Below are 14466 nucleotides of genomic sequence, written 5' to 3' on the forward strand. Positions count from 1 at the left end.
AGCACTTTTCTTAGATCCCTTAGTGTCCTAGGATGTATTTCATCTGGCCCCATGGCTTTATCCATTTTCGGTTTTACTTGTTCCACCCAGTCTCATTTGTAAATGGGGTGATATCTACCGAATACCATTCTGTACTCTTGCCAACAAGCAACAGTCCTCCTCCAAGGACTTCTTTAATGAACACTGAACTGAAGTATTTCTTTAATATTTCTATTAGAGATGTGAATCGGAACCGGAATCGGTTCGTATTCCGGTTCCGATTCACATGTGGGTTTTTTTGCATTGGGCCCGATCGCGGTTTTGTTTATCGGCTGTGCCCGAGCCGATAAACAAAAAACCCACCCTGACCCTTTAAAACTAATCCCTTAGCTTCCCCCACCCTCCTGACCCCCCCTTCAAAACTTTTTACAGGTACCTGGTGGTCCAGTGGGGGTCCCGGGAGCGATCTCCCGCTCCGGGCCGTCCTCCCACTCCCGGGCTGTCGGCTGCCACTAAATCAAAATGGCGCCGATGGCCCTTTGCCCTTATCATGTGACAGGGTATCCGTGCCATTGGCCGGACCCTGTCACATGGTAGGAGCACTGGATGGCCGGCGCCATCTTGTGCTCCTACCATGTGACAGGGGCTGACCAATGGCACCGGTAGCCCCTGTGACATAGTAAGGGCAAAGGCTATCGGCGCCATTTTGAATACTGGCAGCCGACGGTCTGAGTGCAGGAGGTCGCTCCCGGACCCCCGCTGGACTTTTGGCAAGTCTTGTGGAGGTCAGGAGGGTCCAGCGGGGGTCCGGGAGCGATCTCCTGCACTCGAGCCATCGGCTGCCAGTAATCAAAATGGCACCGATAGCCTTTACCCTTACTATGTCACAGGGCTACAGGTGCCATTGGTCAGCCCCTGTCACATGGTAGGAGCACAAGATGGTGCCGGCCATCCAGTGCTCCTACCATGTGACAGGGTCCGGCCAATGGCACGGATACACTGTCACATGGTAAGTGCAAAGGGCCATCGGCGCCATTTTGATTAGTGGCAGCCGATGGCCCGGGAGTGGGAGGACGGCCCGGAGCGGGAGATCACTCCCGAAACCCCCACTGGACCACCAGGTACCTGTAAAAAGTTTTTGGGGGTGTCGGGAGGGTGGGGGGAAGCTAAGGGGTTAGTTTTAAAGGGTCGGGGTGGGTTTAGGGGTTATTTTTGTGTGCCGTTTTTCCCGCCCCCCCCCCAAAACGATAAGGGAACCCCCATGATCAATATCGTGGGGTTTTCCTATCGTTTTGGGGAGCCCCCCGACTTCTGACGATTTTGAAAATATCGACGATATTTTCAATATTCCGAAGCCCGATTCACATCCCTAATTTCTATTTCCTCATCTTTCTCTACGCATGGTTCCTTGTCTCTTTTCAGTCTTATAATACCTCCTCTGGCCATCCTCCTTACTTTGACAAATATGTTGTCACCTCTCTTTACCCTTTTGGTAATCCTTTCTTCCATTCGAGCTTTTTCTATTGTGATTTCTTTTTAGGCTCCTTCAGCTTCACCAGATATTCTTCCCCATGTTCCTCTTTTTTAAATTTCCTTTCTACTTTTTGAATGCTGATCTTTTGCCTTTATTTTTTTTTTCAGCTACCTCTTTGGAGAACCATAATAGTTTTCCTTTCTTCCTACTTTTATTGCTTTTATTAAAGCGCCTTCTAATTTGCTGCTTGATCCAAAAATATGGTTTTAATATTGTTATAACAACAAAACTGGTTCTAAGGTTTATGAGTGATTGGCAGCTACATGTGTTCAAACACTAAATTGCTAAATACAGCTGAAGCAGACCAGAAATATACTAAAAGAAGTCTGACAGTAACAGGAAGACAGTTAAAACCAGGACTATCAGAAATAATGAAGTCTGTTATGTCTTGCTGCAAATGACTAGAAATATGGCAAACATATGAACAGATGCTAAAATCAAGACTACCCAATATGGCAATCATGTTAAAATCTATACATGGCATCTAAACATGAAAATACAAAATTGGATAGCCATGAATAGCTTTTTATAGTGAAAATGGAGAATAGGAAGTATGAACTAACAGGCAATGGAACATCAACACACAGCTCAAAGTCACCATGATGCGTATTTGCATATTTTATTATTTTCTCTCATACTTTAATTTGAAGACTAGATACAGTATAAAGTATAACACTTATATGGTTACCCTCGTAATCATATGTACAGACAAGTACCATGACACCTTACACATAGATTGTATTATTGAAACATGTAACCGAAACTATATTGGCACTTTGTAAGATAGTATCACCCTAGCTGAACATTAAATATATGTGACTATTTGTAAACCGTTGTGATGGTGCATAACCAAACGATGGTATAGAAACAGTTTTAAATAAATAAATAAATAAAAAATAAATGCATTTTAATGCATTTCTAGTGCCAGATGTATGTTTGAAGATCTTCCTACCAGCTATCCAAAGAGCAGTGGCCATGCTGTCAGACATCTTTTGGGTAGATTGTTGAGTATTTTAACTTATTGTGTAGAATATATACATAATTGAAAGACAGATATAGCTATGCATAGGAAGTAGTTATAATTCAGTATAAGATCTTGTTAAATTTCTAAACGTGTATTTCTCTAATAAATATCTGTAAATATATAAAAGTATATTCCTTTAAAAGATTTGTTATAATTTGTATTTGGCCAAATTTCTGAATTATATTGCTTTTAAATATTTTAGTAAATTTCTAAATGTGTATTTATTCAATAAAAATTATTGATAATAAAGAGTAAATTAACTTAATTTTAATATCACTGCACCAGTGAGGCCAGCTCCAATTTTCAGGGCTAATCTCCCAAGCCCAGCTCCAAGCCTTTAATTTCAGTTGCTGCTCCAAGTCTCCCGTCCCAGTACCTGCTTGGGATTTATGTTCCAGTTTTGCACCAAGATGCAGGTTAAAGCTGCTGCTCCTGATTTAAAATGACTACTGTTGAAATAAGTTGGTTATAAGCAATTTTAAATAATATATAAAATAATACGGTGCCAAATTCCACTTCTAGTATTACACTCAAGCTTCAGACTTCAGCTCCTAGTTCAGGCTCCAGTTCCAGCTTCAGCATGCCAGCACTCTGTTCCCTGGAACAACCCAAAACTCCTAGAGAGCCTCTTTAAGCGTAGCTAACTTCCCCAGACTTGCTCATGCTGGGCTACTCCTTGCTGTATTAATGCAATGCCCTGCATGTGATGTAGCTCAACAACACACCATATTGCACTGGGGGTTAGAGCCAGGACAAAACATTCAAAACTTGCAAAGTCTATGCCTTATTTTCATTTTTGCACAAAGGAAGTCATTTTAAAAGGAGTTTCATGTGTAAATGTAACACACTATCACAGCAATTTTCAAAAGCCATTTTTATGCATGTAACCTATGGACAATTCAATAACATATCACAGCAATTGGTGTAGCGTCACAGTATACTTAAAGATATGTATATATGTTCCTTTGTTATGCTGTCTATGTCATTTTATTGATATTGCACAACTTGGGTTCTCTATTTGTTGTAGAGCTATCTTTCCTAATTGGTTGTCTTTTGATTGATTCTGAGCACCTAACAGGAATCTTTCCTGTTATGATTTGTTCTCAGTCTGCTTTTCCTTGCCTGATCTTTTTGGTCCCTTGCAACTAGGAATGCGTGGGACAGTTTGCTTCCTGTGATTTTCTTCAGTTGCAACTGGGCTCTCTGCACGTTAGCAGCTTCTCTTGATTCCTGTTTCATGCTATGCAGAAGCATTGCTTTTCACCATTCACATTCTAAAGCTTCTATCTTTATTTTATTATTACATTTTATGGATTGATTTTCTTAAGAAAAGTCAAGGACTCTTGAGCTTCCACGAAGAACTTTTCATAGCTGTGACAGTTTCTTTTTTCTGTGGACTACTCTTGATGTGTTCTCACTCCATGAATGTTGGACTGTTCATCATTCAAATAAATGTTGTTTGGTATCCATGGACTAATTTTTTTCTCTGATATTTGAAGCTAGGGATGTGCAGCAGAAAATAGCTTTGCTTTCGTTTTCGAGATTTTTTTTTCCCATGAATTTCAGTTCATGGATTGTTTGATTTGTTTTCATTTGTGAGAAAAAAATCAAATCAAACAAAAAAACAAAAATCAAAAACAGCCAAACAACGAAAATGAGGATTCCCCTGGTTCCCACTTACCCGATCTGATGGGGACCGGTGGCTTCGGCCTAATATAGCCCGAAGTTGCATAAGGTAGCTGTGACCTTGGCCTACTCAAGTCCGAAGCTTCAGCCTGACCTGGAGGCCAGATCCCAATGTCTGAGCCTCGGCTAGGCCGGGACCTGAAGCCAGGGCCTCGGCCTGGACCCAGGTCCAACACTGTGACCTGGCCTGGAGGCCGGGTCTCAATGCAGGGGACTCTGTGCGGACCCTGGCCCGATGCCACGAACCGACCCAGAGGCCAAGTCCCAATGCCGGGGCCTAGGCCTGAACTCAGGCCTGATGCCAGGGCCTTGGCCAGGAGGTCGGGTCCCAAAGCCTGGGCCTTGGCCCATGGTCAGGCCTCAGAATCTCTTCTTGGTCCTCTTCATTCTTCGGCACTTGCAAGCCAAATAATGCCATCTGCTGGGGTCGCACCAGAATTAACTCTGGCACATTCACCCCAGTGGACGGCAAAAAGAACCAAGAAAAAGTTCTGAGGCTTGGGCCGAGGACCAGGCATTGGTACCCGGCCTCCTGGCTGAGGCCCTGGCGTCGGGTCGTGGGTCCTGGCCTAGGCCCTGGCCTTCAGGTTGTGTTGTGCATCAGACTTGGGTCCAGGATGAGGCCCCGGCTTCAGGACCCGGCCTTCGTCGCATACATCAACCTGTGCCTCCGCCAAGAGCCTAGCGTCACACTCGAGCCTAGGCCACGTCCCCTGCTTTGGACCTCATGCTATGCCCTAGGCAAGGCCCTGGCTTCAGGCCTAAACCTAGACCTAAATAATCAGTTTAAAAGTAAACAAACGAATAAGATTTGTTTCATTCAGGCCCCCGATTCATTTTGGGCCCCCTGAATGAAATGAATTAGTCTTACTTATCACATTTTGCAGTTTCATTTTAAATGAATGCACATCCCTACTTGAAGTTGGGAATAAAGTTTAACCCACTGCTTAGGTACAGAACAATAGCTGAGGACAGTACAGCAATTTTCAACAACTCAATTACATGAATAAAGTGCATTTACACATGTACAACCCAGTTTTAGGCATGTAAATCCTTTGTAAAATTACCCCCAAATGCATTAACATAGCATATTATATAGGTCCTTAAGTTAGCTATGTATCTCTAAGCGCAAAAATGGCATGACTAAGTAAAGCCAGGCAGATTTCAGATAAATTTTCGCAGTTAACTTTCCTATATCTAGCCAGCTATAATATATCTCATTGCTAAGCAGCACATTGAATATCAACCCCATAGTTATGAGCAATGACATCTTTAGAGGGAGCCACTTTTTAAATTGTTTTAAGAGTGTGAGTGCCCCAAAGTTGAAAAGAGCCCTTTACTGAGAAATCAGTAGCAATTATTGGTTATGAACACTGCACAGAAAGCCTGCGTGTAAATGCCTTGCCTTAATAGTATTTCATTCAATATTTCTTGAGCAGATCTTTACAAATCTATCAAATTGCTATGAAACGCCAAAAGAAAACTTTCTAGCACTTTTGCTCTACAAACATACCTTGTGCTGAGGAATCTCTTGAGTTGAAAACAGCCCAGGCATTTTTCAGCCTATATCTATTTGACTTCACTGTTCTTTTTAAAAAAGAAAGATGAATACTAATCTATCACCATCATTTCCATGTCTCTATGTACACCATTGTTTGAATATTTTTATTTTATGACTCTGTACTATGGCTGATATGCATGAGGTCCTTTATCGTCTGGAGGACATTATAGTGATGAATCCAATAGGATAGGAAGCTATAGTGTAATACTGGATTAAACCTCTGACCTGGCACTGCAGCTGACAAATTCAGATGTGCCAGTTGTGTATTCTTGGTGGAGTTGAAGACTGAGACCCCTGCATTACACCTGCACAGACTGCTAATGGAGAACAAAATTTTAAAAGGCAGACTTTCAGCGTGCAGCATACTGCAGTGCCCCCTTCCCTGGTGCTTCAAGAAAAATACCTTATTTACACCCATGACAACCAGGATGAATGAGAAGGACAGATACAAGTTATTTCCCCTACCTCTAGGAGCCCTTTCACTTAGACTATCTACCTAGCACAGGAGGAAAAAAAGGCAGTAAATCATTGCCAAAATTAAAATAAACAATTTTCCAAATTCTCCTTCTGCAGTTTGATTTGTATTCTGTTATCTTTGCTTGTTCTCTGTCTTCTCTTAGTTTCCTCTCTACTTCCTCATTCTTTTTGGGGTCCTTCTTCCTTTTCCTTTAATGTCTCAATTCTCTCTCTTCCTTTCTGTCAGAGTTGATATTTTAAATTAATATGCTTTTCCTTTTCTTAATTCATCTTGCATGATCTACTTTCCTAATTCCTCCTACCCTTTCACCTCCATTTCTCATTCCTATTTCTTCCATTTTGTCTCTGGGTTCCATCGCCTCCCTCCCACCAAAGCCAGGGTCTTCTCTTTCTCACACCCCCATCCCACTACTCTCCCCAGGCTCCCAACCTTGTTCCTCTCTCCTCTCTCATTATGACCCCTGGTACTTTCTGTACTCAACTTTCATTTCTCTTCTCCATTACCATCTCTTTTCACATCTTTTAGCTCTCCCCTACCCCTTCACTTCATTTTTCTCTCTTACCCTTCCATTGTATCTCATTCCTCCATCTCAATCATCTACATAACACCTCATTTCCCATGCTTAGCCCTTATGTCAATCACTTACCCCCTCATTTCCCAGTATCCTCCTCTCCCCTGCCACTTGCCCCTTCCCCAGAATTCACTCCTCCATCACTGACTCCCCTTTCCCAGCATCTGTTCCCCCTGCTACACTAATTCCCAGCATCCACTTCCCTTGTTTCTTACTCACCCTTCCCCAACATTAGCTTCTCCTACCACTTGTCCTCTCATTCCCCATCATTTGCTTCCTGTTTCTTGCCTATCCTTCTCCAGCATTAGCTTGTCCTGCTATTTTTCCCCATTTTCCCAGCAACAGCTTTTTCTGCTACTTGCCTCCTTCTTCCTCAGCATCTGTTCTCACAACTTGCCTCCCTTCCCCAGCATTAGCTCCCTTCTCACCAATTTCCTTCATTCTTGAACATCTGCTCTTTCACTGGTTTGTCCATTTCCCAGCAGCGGCTAAAGGAGCAGCAGGAGGCAGTCACCACAGCAGCCTAGCACTCTGTTTCTGTTGTCTGCCAGGCTACTGCAGCTCCTCCTCCTCCTCTTCAGGTTTGCACCATCTGAGATGCAGTCTGCACAGTGTCACACATGTGCACCTGAAGGAAATTATGGTTTCCTGTACAGAGTGGGTGTTTCCCACAATGGTGTGTATGCGTGAGAGACGGAGTCCCTAAGTGGGAGACTCTCACCCAATGCAGGAGACTTGGCAGGACCGTCTGCAGCAGTGTGACGATACCTCTTTGCTGGAATTAAATGTTGCTTTAAAGGTGCTTCAACCACATCTTTACATATACGGTGCTAAAATGGCCAATTCATTTTTAACCTTGCAGAAACTTTGCAAAACTGCATGTATTGTATAGATCAGTGATGGCCAACCTTTTGAGCTCAGTGTGTCAAAATTCATTAAAAAAAACCAAGCATAACTCGGGTGGTGTGTCACTTCTAGAAAAATCCATAATTTTGTGATATTTGTAGCTCTAATTAAAAACAAAAAGTTATAATTTTAATATATGTACTGTATTTATTAATAAAGCAAAAATAAATAATTCTTTACCTTACCTGCTTAGTGACTTTTTTGTTGCTGAATTTCATTGGCTAAATCTTCAAATAAAATACTCTCTCCCCCTCCCCCCCCCCCCCCCCCACACACACACACACAAACTCTTATTCCCCTGGATTTTCTCATACACACTCATACTCTCACACTCACTGGCTCCCTCACATACACACAAACACACACACCCAGACAGGCTCCCAGTCATTCTCTCACCACACACACATACACTGAACCCCAGGCAGGCTCCCATTCATTTTCACACCACTCCCGCTCCATCCTCCAGGCAGGCACCAATTCATTCTCACACACACAGACCCCCAGGCAGGTACCCATGCAGTCACACACATACACTCCCAGGCAGACCTCCCATTCATACACATGCACACACTAAAGGCAGACCCCTCTCTCTTTTGCCAGCAACCTCTGAATCTCTCTCATTCCCTCTGCTGCCACTGTCACTGCTGCCACATGGCTATTGGGGAGACGCTGATTGCTGCTACTGGCACTGAAGCCATTCTGCTGCCTCCTCTGTGCAGGCCCCATGAGCTTCCACTTTCCTCCACGCTGATCTCGTACATTGTGAGATATGCATAGAGAAATTGCTATTCTTGCACATGCCCACAGATTACATGTGCCAATCACTAAAAAGTAATTTATTTTTTTTACCTTTGGCTGCCTGATCTTAGTTTTCCAATTGGTTGGTCACAGGCTTTGTTTTTTCCACCTTCCCCTTTCTTATTTTTTTTTGCCAATTCCTTTATATTGTCTTTTTTTCTGTTTCTTTTCTCTCCATCTTCTTCCCTCAAACACACAGGCAGGTTCTCATTCTCACATGCATTTCTCTTTCTCACACACACACACACACAGGCTCTCACTGGCACATGCTGTCTGACTCTCACACACACAGGCTCTCTCTCACTCCCACATGCTGTCTTGCTCAAGCACATGCTGTCTCTGCAAACATTCAGGTCCTCACTCTCACACACAATCTCTCAACTCATCTCATACACGCACACACACACACACCCTCTACAGACCCTCAGCCTCTCTTTCACCTCTGGGCCTCCTCTGCCCGGTCACCACAGGATGGGCTCTGCAGTGGCCCTAATCTTCTCAGGCCACGGCGGCCCTGCTACCGGGCCTCTTCCTCTTCTTGGGCCGATGCGACTTGGGATTCGCGGCGGCCTGTAAGCGCAAGCGCTGTTTCTCTTCTGCACGCGCTGATGCTTCTCCTTCCTGCCCACGCGGCTCCGGCAACGTTTATTTACGGGGACGCACAGGCAGGAAGGAGGAGGAGCATCAGTGCGTTTAAATGCGATCTTTTTCTTCGGGCCATGGTGACATGAGCCTCACCACGACCCTGCCTATCTGCCTGTCGCTGCTCCACATGAGCCTCCCTGTGCCCGGGGGCATTGGGGGGTGGAGGGGTCTGGAGGGTGGGGGGATACTAATTTTAAAGGGTCGGCGTAGCCGATAAAAAAAAAAATAATTTCCCGATAGTCCACGAAACACTGCGCGTGTCAGCAAAAACGTCTCGGCGTGTCACCTCTGACACGCGTTTCCATAGATTAGCCATCACTGGTATAGATCCTAGCCATGTAATGTATACCAAGATAGAATGGATGCTATGAGATATTGCTAAGAAATGTTTTCCTGAAACAGACACAATTCTTTGAAAACATTGGTTTATATTGGGGTTATAATGGGAAACACAATTGTGAGAAGTCTTTTTACATGCATCTTAAATATTTATAAAAAAAATAATAATTTGCCACTCAGATTAAGATTAAAATCTAGGCACTGGATTCAATTACCATGCCTTCTTGTATGATGTCCTTGAAACTTTGTAGTTTCTCTTTATATGGTGCATTTCCCAGTATGTATATTATTAAGTGATCCACAATTGAAATTTCCCTTTAAATCTAAAAATCTGATAATAACAATTTTTTTTAACAATGGGTCCGATCATTACTTCTGTTATTAGCCTATGTTAACACTTACATTTTCTAATCCCAAGAGCACAAGAAGAGGAATTGTCGTCATTCCTCCCTGGATCCACTCCTCCAGGGATACTGTTCCATCTTGGTCATAGTCAATTTCTTCCATCATTTCACGAAGAATCTAAAAAGCAAATGGAAATTATAAACTTGGTGAACAAGGCATATAAATCCAGAAACCTTCTAAATCATCCTGTAAAGACTTCTCTCCCTAACCACACTACATCAAATTCCAAGGTCACCATTTTAAGTGCTTCCAAGAAAATGTTAATTGCCAACTGATTTTCAACTGGGAAAAGCAGTAAGTTTTTCACAGTGGAAACATGAATGGATACCTCTAACAAAAACAATATAACTACATAATCTTAGGGCAATGAGCTAGAAAGAAAAGATTAATTTATCTGATACTATGTGTAATTAGGCTATTTATGGTAAAATATAATTTACTATGTACAGGGCTTCTTTTCTACTGGTACTTACACAAACAATGTTTCCTCCCCCTCTGCTTCAGTCCCTTGAAATGAAAGCAGAGAAGGAGCTGGATTAGGGAGCAGAGTCGCTCTTCTCTGCTATATTTCTGTTTGCTCCAGTCTCACTCCCCCTCTTCCTACCTCCTAATTCTGTGGTCTGCTGCCTAGGAGGGGAGGGGCTGGACAGAACAAGAAGCAGAGAGCTGTTCTCTTTCAGAGGCACTGAACAACAAATTTGAGGCAACCAGCCCGATATGCCTAGACTAGGGATAATACCAAACAGCATCAAACTTTTAATTGTCCATACTATTAGCCATCTGCCTACCCTGTAATTCTAATTACTATTATTAGGACAATAATGTATTTTGTCATATTTTTTCTTCTTCTACCCAATAACAGAGAATTGTCTAAACGTTTTGCTGGGGTTGCATGCTTAAAAAACAGAATATAGTGTACATAGGTAGCATGCATAAGATATTGTATGTATCTCACAAGTACATGTATACTTAAGTATCATACACATTTTTTCTGGGAAAAAAGGGGAGGTCTGGGGCTTTCTAGGGGCTTCAAAAGTATGTACATTAATTGCTATTTTGAAAGTAATATACAAGCACACATTACCAAGCTTGTCCATGTACTTTTACAAACTGCAAACTGACTGGCACAATTGAAATCAAACATGTCTTTTGTCTGCAATTTTTAGGTGGAAAGACTGGGTGAATTCGTTGGGGGTTCAGGATGAAGTGCCAGAGGGTCTGGATGAACTGGTCAAGGTATGGATGAATTGGTGGGGGTATTAGCAAACTGGTGATTCCAAGTATGTGTGCAATTAAACATTTTCAGAATGGTGTATATACATACACTATTTCCTCGTGCTTTGTTCTGTAAAAATATACCTATCTACATATTTAATTTCACATGTAAAATACATGCATTATATAAAAATGTATAAAGAATATGTGTTCCTACATACAAATATATGTGCACAATACAACATAAAACGGCCAAAAAACTATGACTGTAGACACCAATTATAATCATCTACCAGACTATTTTTAAAAGACCTACTGGGGTAGATTTTAATAAAGTATGCGTAGCCATGTGTATCCTTTAAAATCTGAGGTCGGCACACGCAAGGCTGCCCAAAATCAGCAGCCTATGCGCGCCGAGCCGCGCAGCCTGCCTCCGTTCCTTCCGAGGCCACTCCGAAATCGGAGCAGCCTTGGAGGGAACTTTCCTTCCACCCCCTGCACCTTTCCCTCCCTTCCCCTACCTAACCCACCCCCCCCCAGCCCTATCTAAACCCCCCTACCTTTGTTAGAAAAGTTACGCCTGCCTCAGGCAGGCGTAACTCACGTGTGATTCCCCGGCCCAGGAGCGGTTTCAGAGGCCTCGGCCATGCCCCCGGGCCGGAACCACACCCACAGCCCCGCCCCCGGATGACACGCCACCGCGGCATGCCCCCCGACACGCCCCCAGGAAAGCCTAGGGACTTACACTCGTCCCAGGGCTTGCGCGCGCTGCCGAGCCTATTCAACATAGGCTCGGCACGCGCATGGGGAGCTTGGGGCAGGTTTTCGGGGGGTATGCGCGTATCTTATGCGCGTACCCCTTTGAAAATCTGCCCCACTCTATATAGTGCTCTTATTTGTGTTTTTTTCCTTTGCAAGTAAAATATATTTAACAATAAAAAATTCCTTAGTCCATGATTTAGGTTCCCTACAAAATGTTTTAACATAAAGGAGAAAACAAATCCACCTCATATGCAATTATACCTATGGGCACTTAAAATTCTTCAAAAAAAGATTTAAAGACCTCAGATAGGAGCCCAATGTGAAATGATCACTAATAGCACAAAAACCTTTCAATCACCCGTCATTAAAAACTCCAGATTAAAATTATTTATAAATCCATATCCAGTGGTTCATGTCGTTTTGAGAAAAAGTACCTCTGCTGTAGACCAATCATTCAGTTATAAATACTATCTTGAATATCACAGGATAATAAAAACACAATACTGTATCCAGTACATCTATCCAGATATTCTTGTGGTCTATAAATGATGGCAATATAATTCCAATGAAGACAAGTCATAACAGACAATTTCAGCAGCATTGGAGATTCAATATTGGAGCATACATGGCCAACATTTCACTCTTAAGCTACATCTGGGCAATATCTGTAAACCAAAATATCATCATGTGGTTAAAAAAGAAAACAATTGAAAGGAAACTCAAAAAACTAGTGACTTACTCCAGAGTACAAGGTAAAATCCTTCACTGTTAATACCAACATTTTAGAAAAGATGGTACCTACTTGTGATCAAACTGATGCTTTTATAGGATGAGAGACATAAGCCTTCCAAAACAATGTCGGATCAAATACTCTGTTTGATCCTGTAGTTCTACAGATCAGAGATGACAAATCCACTGCTGTTTCAGGCATGATCAAGTTCTCTGGGATCTTTTATTACATGATCTAAGGCAAAAAACTCCAACACATCAAAAGTATGACTGTATTGAACACAATGGAAGAGGATAGGTGTATCTACTTCTTCAGCTTTAATTATGGGTCCTCAATGCTCTCTTAGGTCTTACCCACATAGATTAAGAGGCATGGGCTCATGATTATAAATACAACAAATGTAGATGAATAGGTATTAAAAAACATTTTTAGAGAGTATTCTTGTTAACCAAAAGGATTAACAAAACTCTTCAACTACCACATTAAAGGACATACTGAGCAATGTCCATATTTATAATGTCCAATAGCTCCTTTCTCTTTCAGGGTCATTTGTAAATTACTCCCTGATACAGGAAGTGCAATAGGACACAATTTTTCATGTAGATTTAAATTCCAAGAATAAGCAAACTAAAATTGTACATCACTAAAACATGAATGCAATGAAAGTACTCACCAACAGAGATGTGAATCGGAACCGGAATCGGTTCGGATTCCGGTACAGATTCACTTGTGGGTTTTTTCCCATCGGGTCCAATTGTGTTTTGTTTGTCGGCTGCCCAGCCGATAAACAAAAAACCCACCCCGACTCTTTAAAAGTAACCCCTTAGCTTCCATCACCCACCCGACCCCCCCCCCAAACCTTTTTACAGGTACCTGGTGGTCCAGTGGGGGACCCGGGAGCGATCTCCCGCGATCTCCCGCTCCGGGCCGTCCTCCGGCTACCGGGCCGTCCTTTGCCCTTACCTTGTGACAGGGTATCCGTGCCATTGGCCGGATCCTGTCACATGGTAGGAGCACTGGATGGCCGGCACCATCTTGTGCTCCTACCATGTGACAGGGGCTGACCAATGGCACTGGTAGCCCCTGTGACATAGTAAGGGCAAGGCTATCGGTGCCATTTTGGATCCTGGCACCCGACGGCACGAGTGCAGGAGATCGCTCCCGGACCCCAGTAGTAGAGAGTTCGTGGAGCGCCATTTCCACTAACGCTAGTTTACCAGCATTGAACACAATGAAACAAATGTGGCAGGGCATTCTGCATTCACCCCAGCATTGCATATGCCATCGCCAGTATGTTGATATTTTTAGCCTGCTGGAATGGCATAGAAAGTTGGGAGGGTCATGCAAGGATTGAAAGCGGCACGAAGCTCCTTCGGGTCTCAAGCGAGTCTCAAGGAACATTAACAACTAGGTGCAAACCTTTGCGCGCTTAGCACCAGTAGTTGGCAGAGCCAATCCCTCTCAGCACTTGGCTCTGTGGTCTTATTTAGACACCATCATCAGTGTTCCCTTCACCTACGAGGGATTTTCTTGGTTGAATTATGATGAGTGGTTCAGAAAAAGGATGGCAGACATCCCATCCATGTCATGGGGCATACAAGACATCAATTTGTGGTTGACCCACATGACTGCATGCAATTCAGAAATGCAAGTGCACAATCACTCCTTTCATGCTCAGGGAAGTTCCCATAGGCAGCAGTGGGCAGCTGACCCCATGGCTAAAGCCTATTGGTGGTATAACAAAGGGGATTACACAACGCAGGATTGCAAATACAATCACATCTGCTCCACTTGCACCGCCAGTCACCCCACTACCAAGTGTACGAAGAAATC

At 43.2% G+C, this 14466-nt stretch overlaps 1 protein-coding gene across 1 annotated transcript in view; it reads right to left on the reverse strand.

The window, feature by feature from the left end:
• The window catches only part of LOC115084307 (diacylglycerol kinase beta-like), a 450875-nt gene that overhangs the window by 275864 nt on the left and 160545 nt on the right, over nt 1–14466 (reverse strand). The window contains exon 8 of the mRNA XM_029589001.1: nt 9924–10043. Within this exon, the coding sequence (XP_029444861.1) occupies nt 9924–10043 (120 nt within the window). The remainder of the gene's footprint in view (nt 1–9923; nt 10044–14466) is intronic.

Source organism: Rhinatrema bivittatum, chromosome 2 (genome assembly GCF_901001135.1).
Source record: "Rhinatrema bivittatum chromosome 2, aRhiBiv1.1, whole genome shotgun sequence".
NCBI lineage: Eukaryota > Metazoa > Chordata > Amphibia > Gymnophiona > Rhinatrematidae > Rhinatrema > Rhinatrema bivittatum.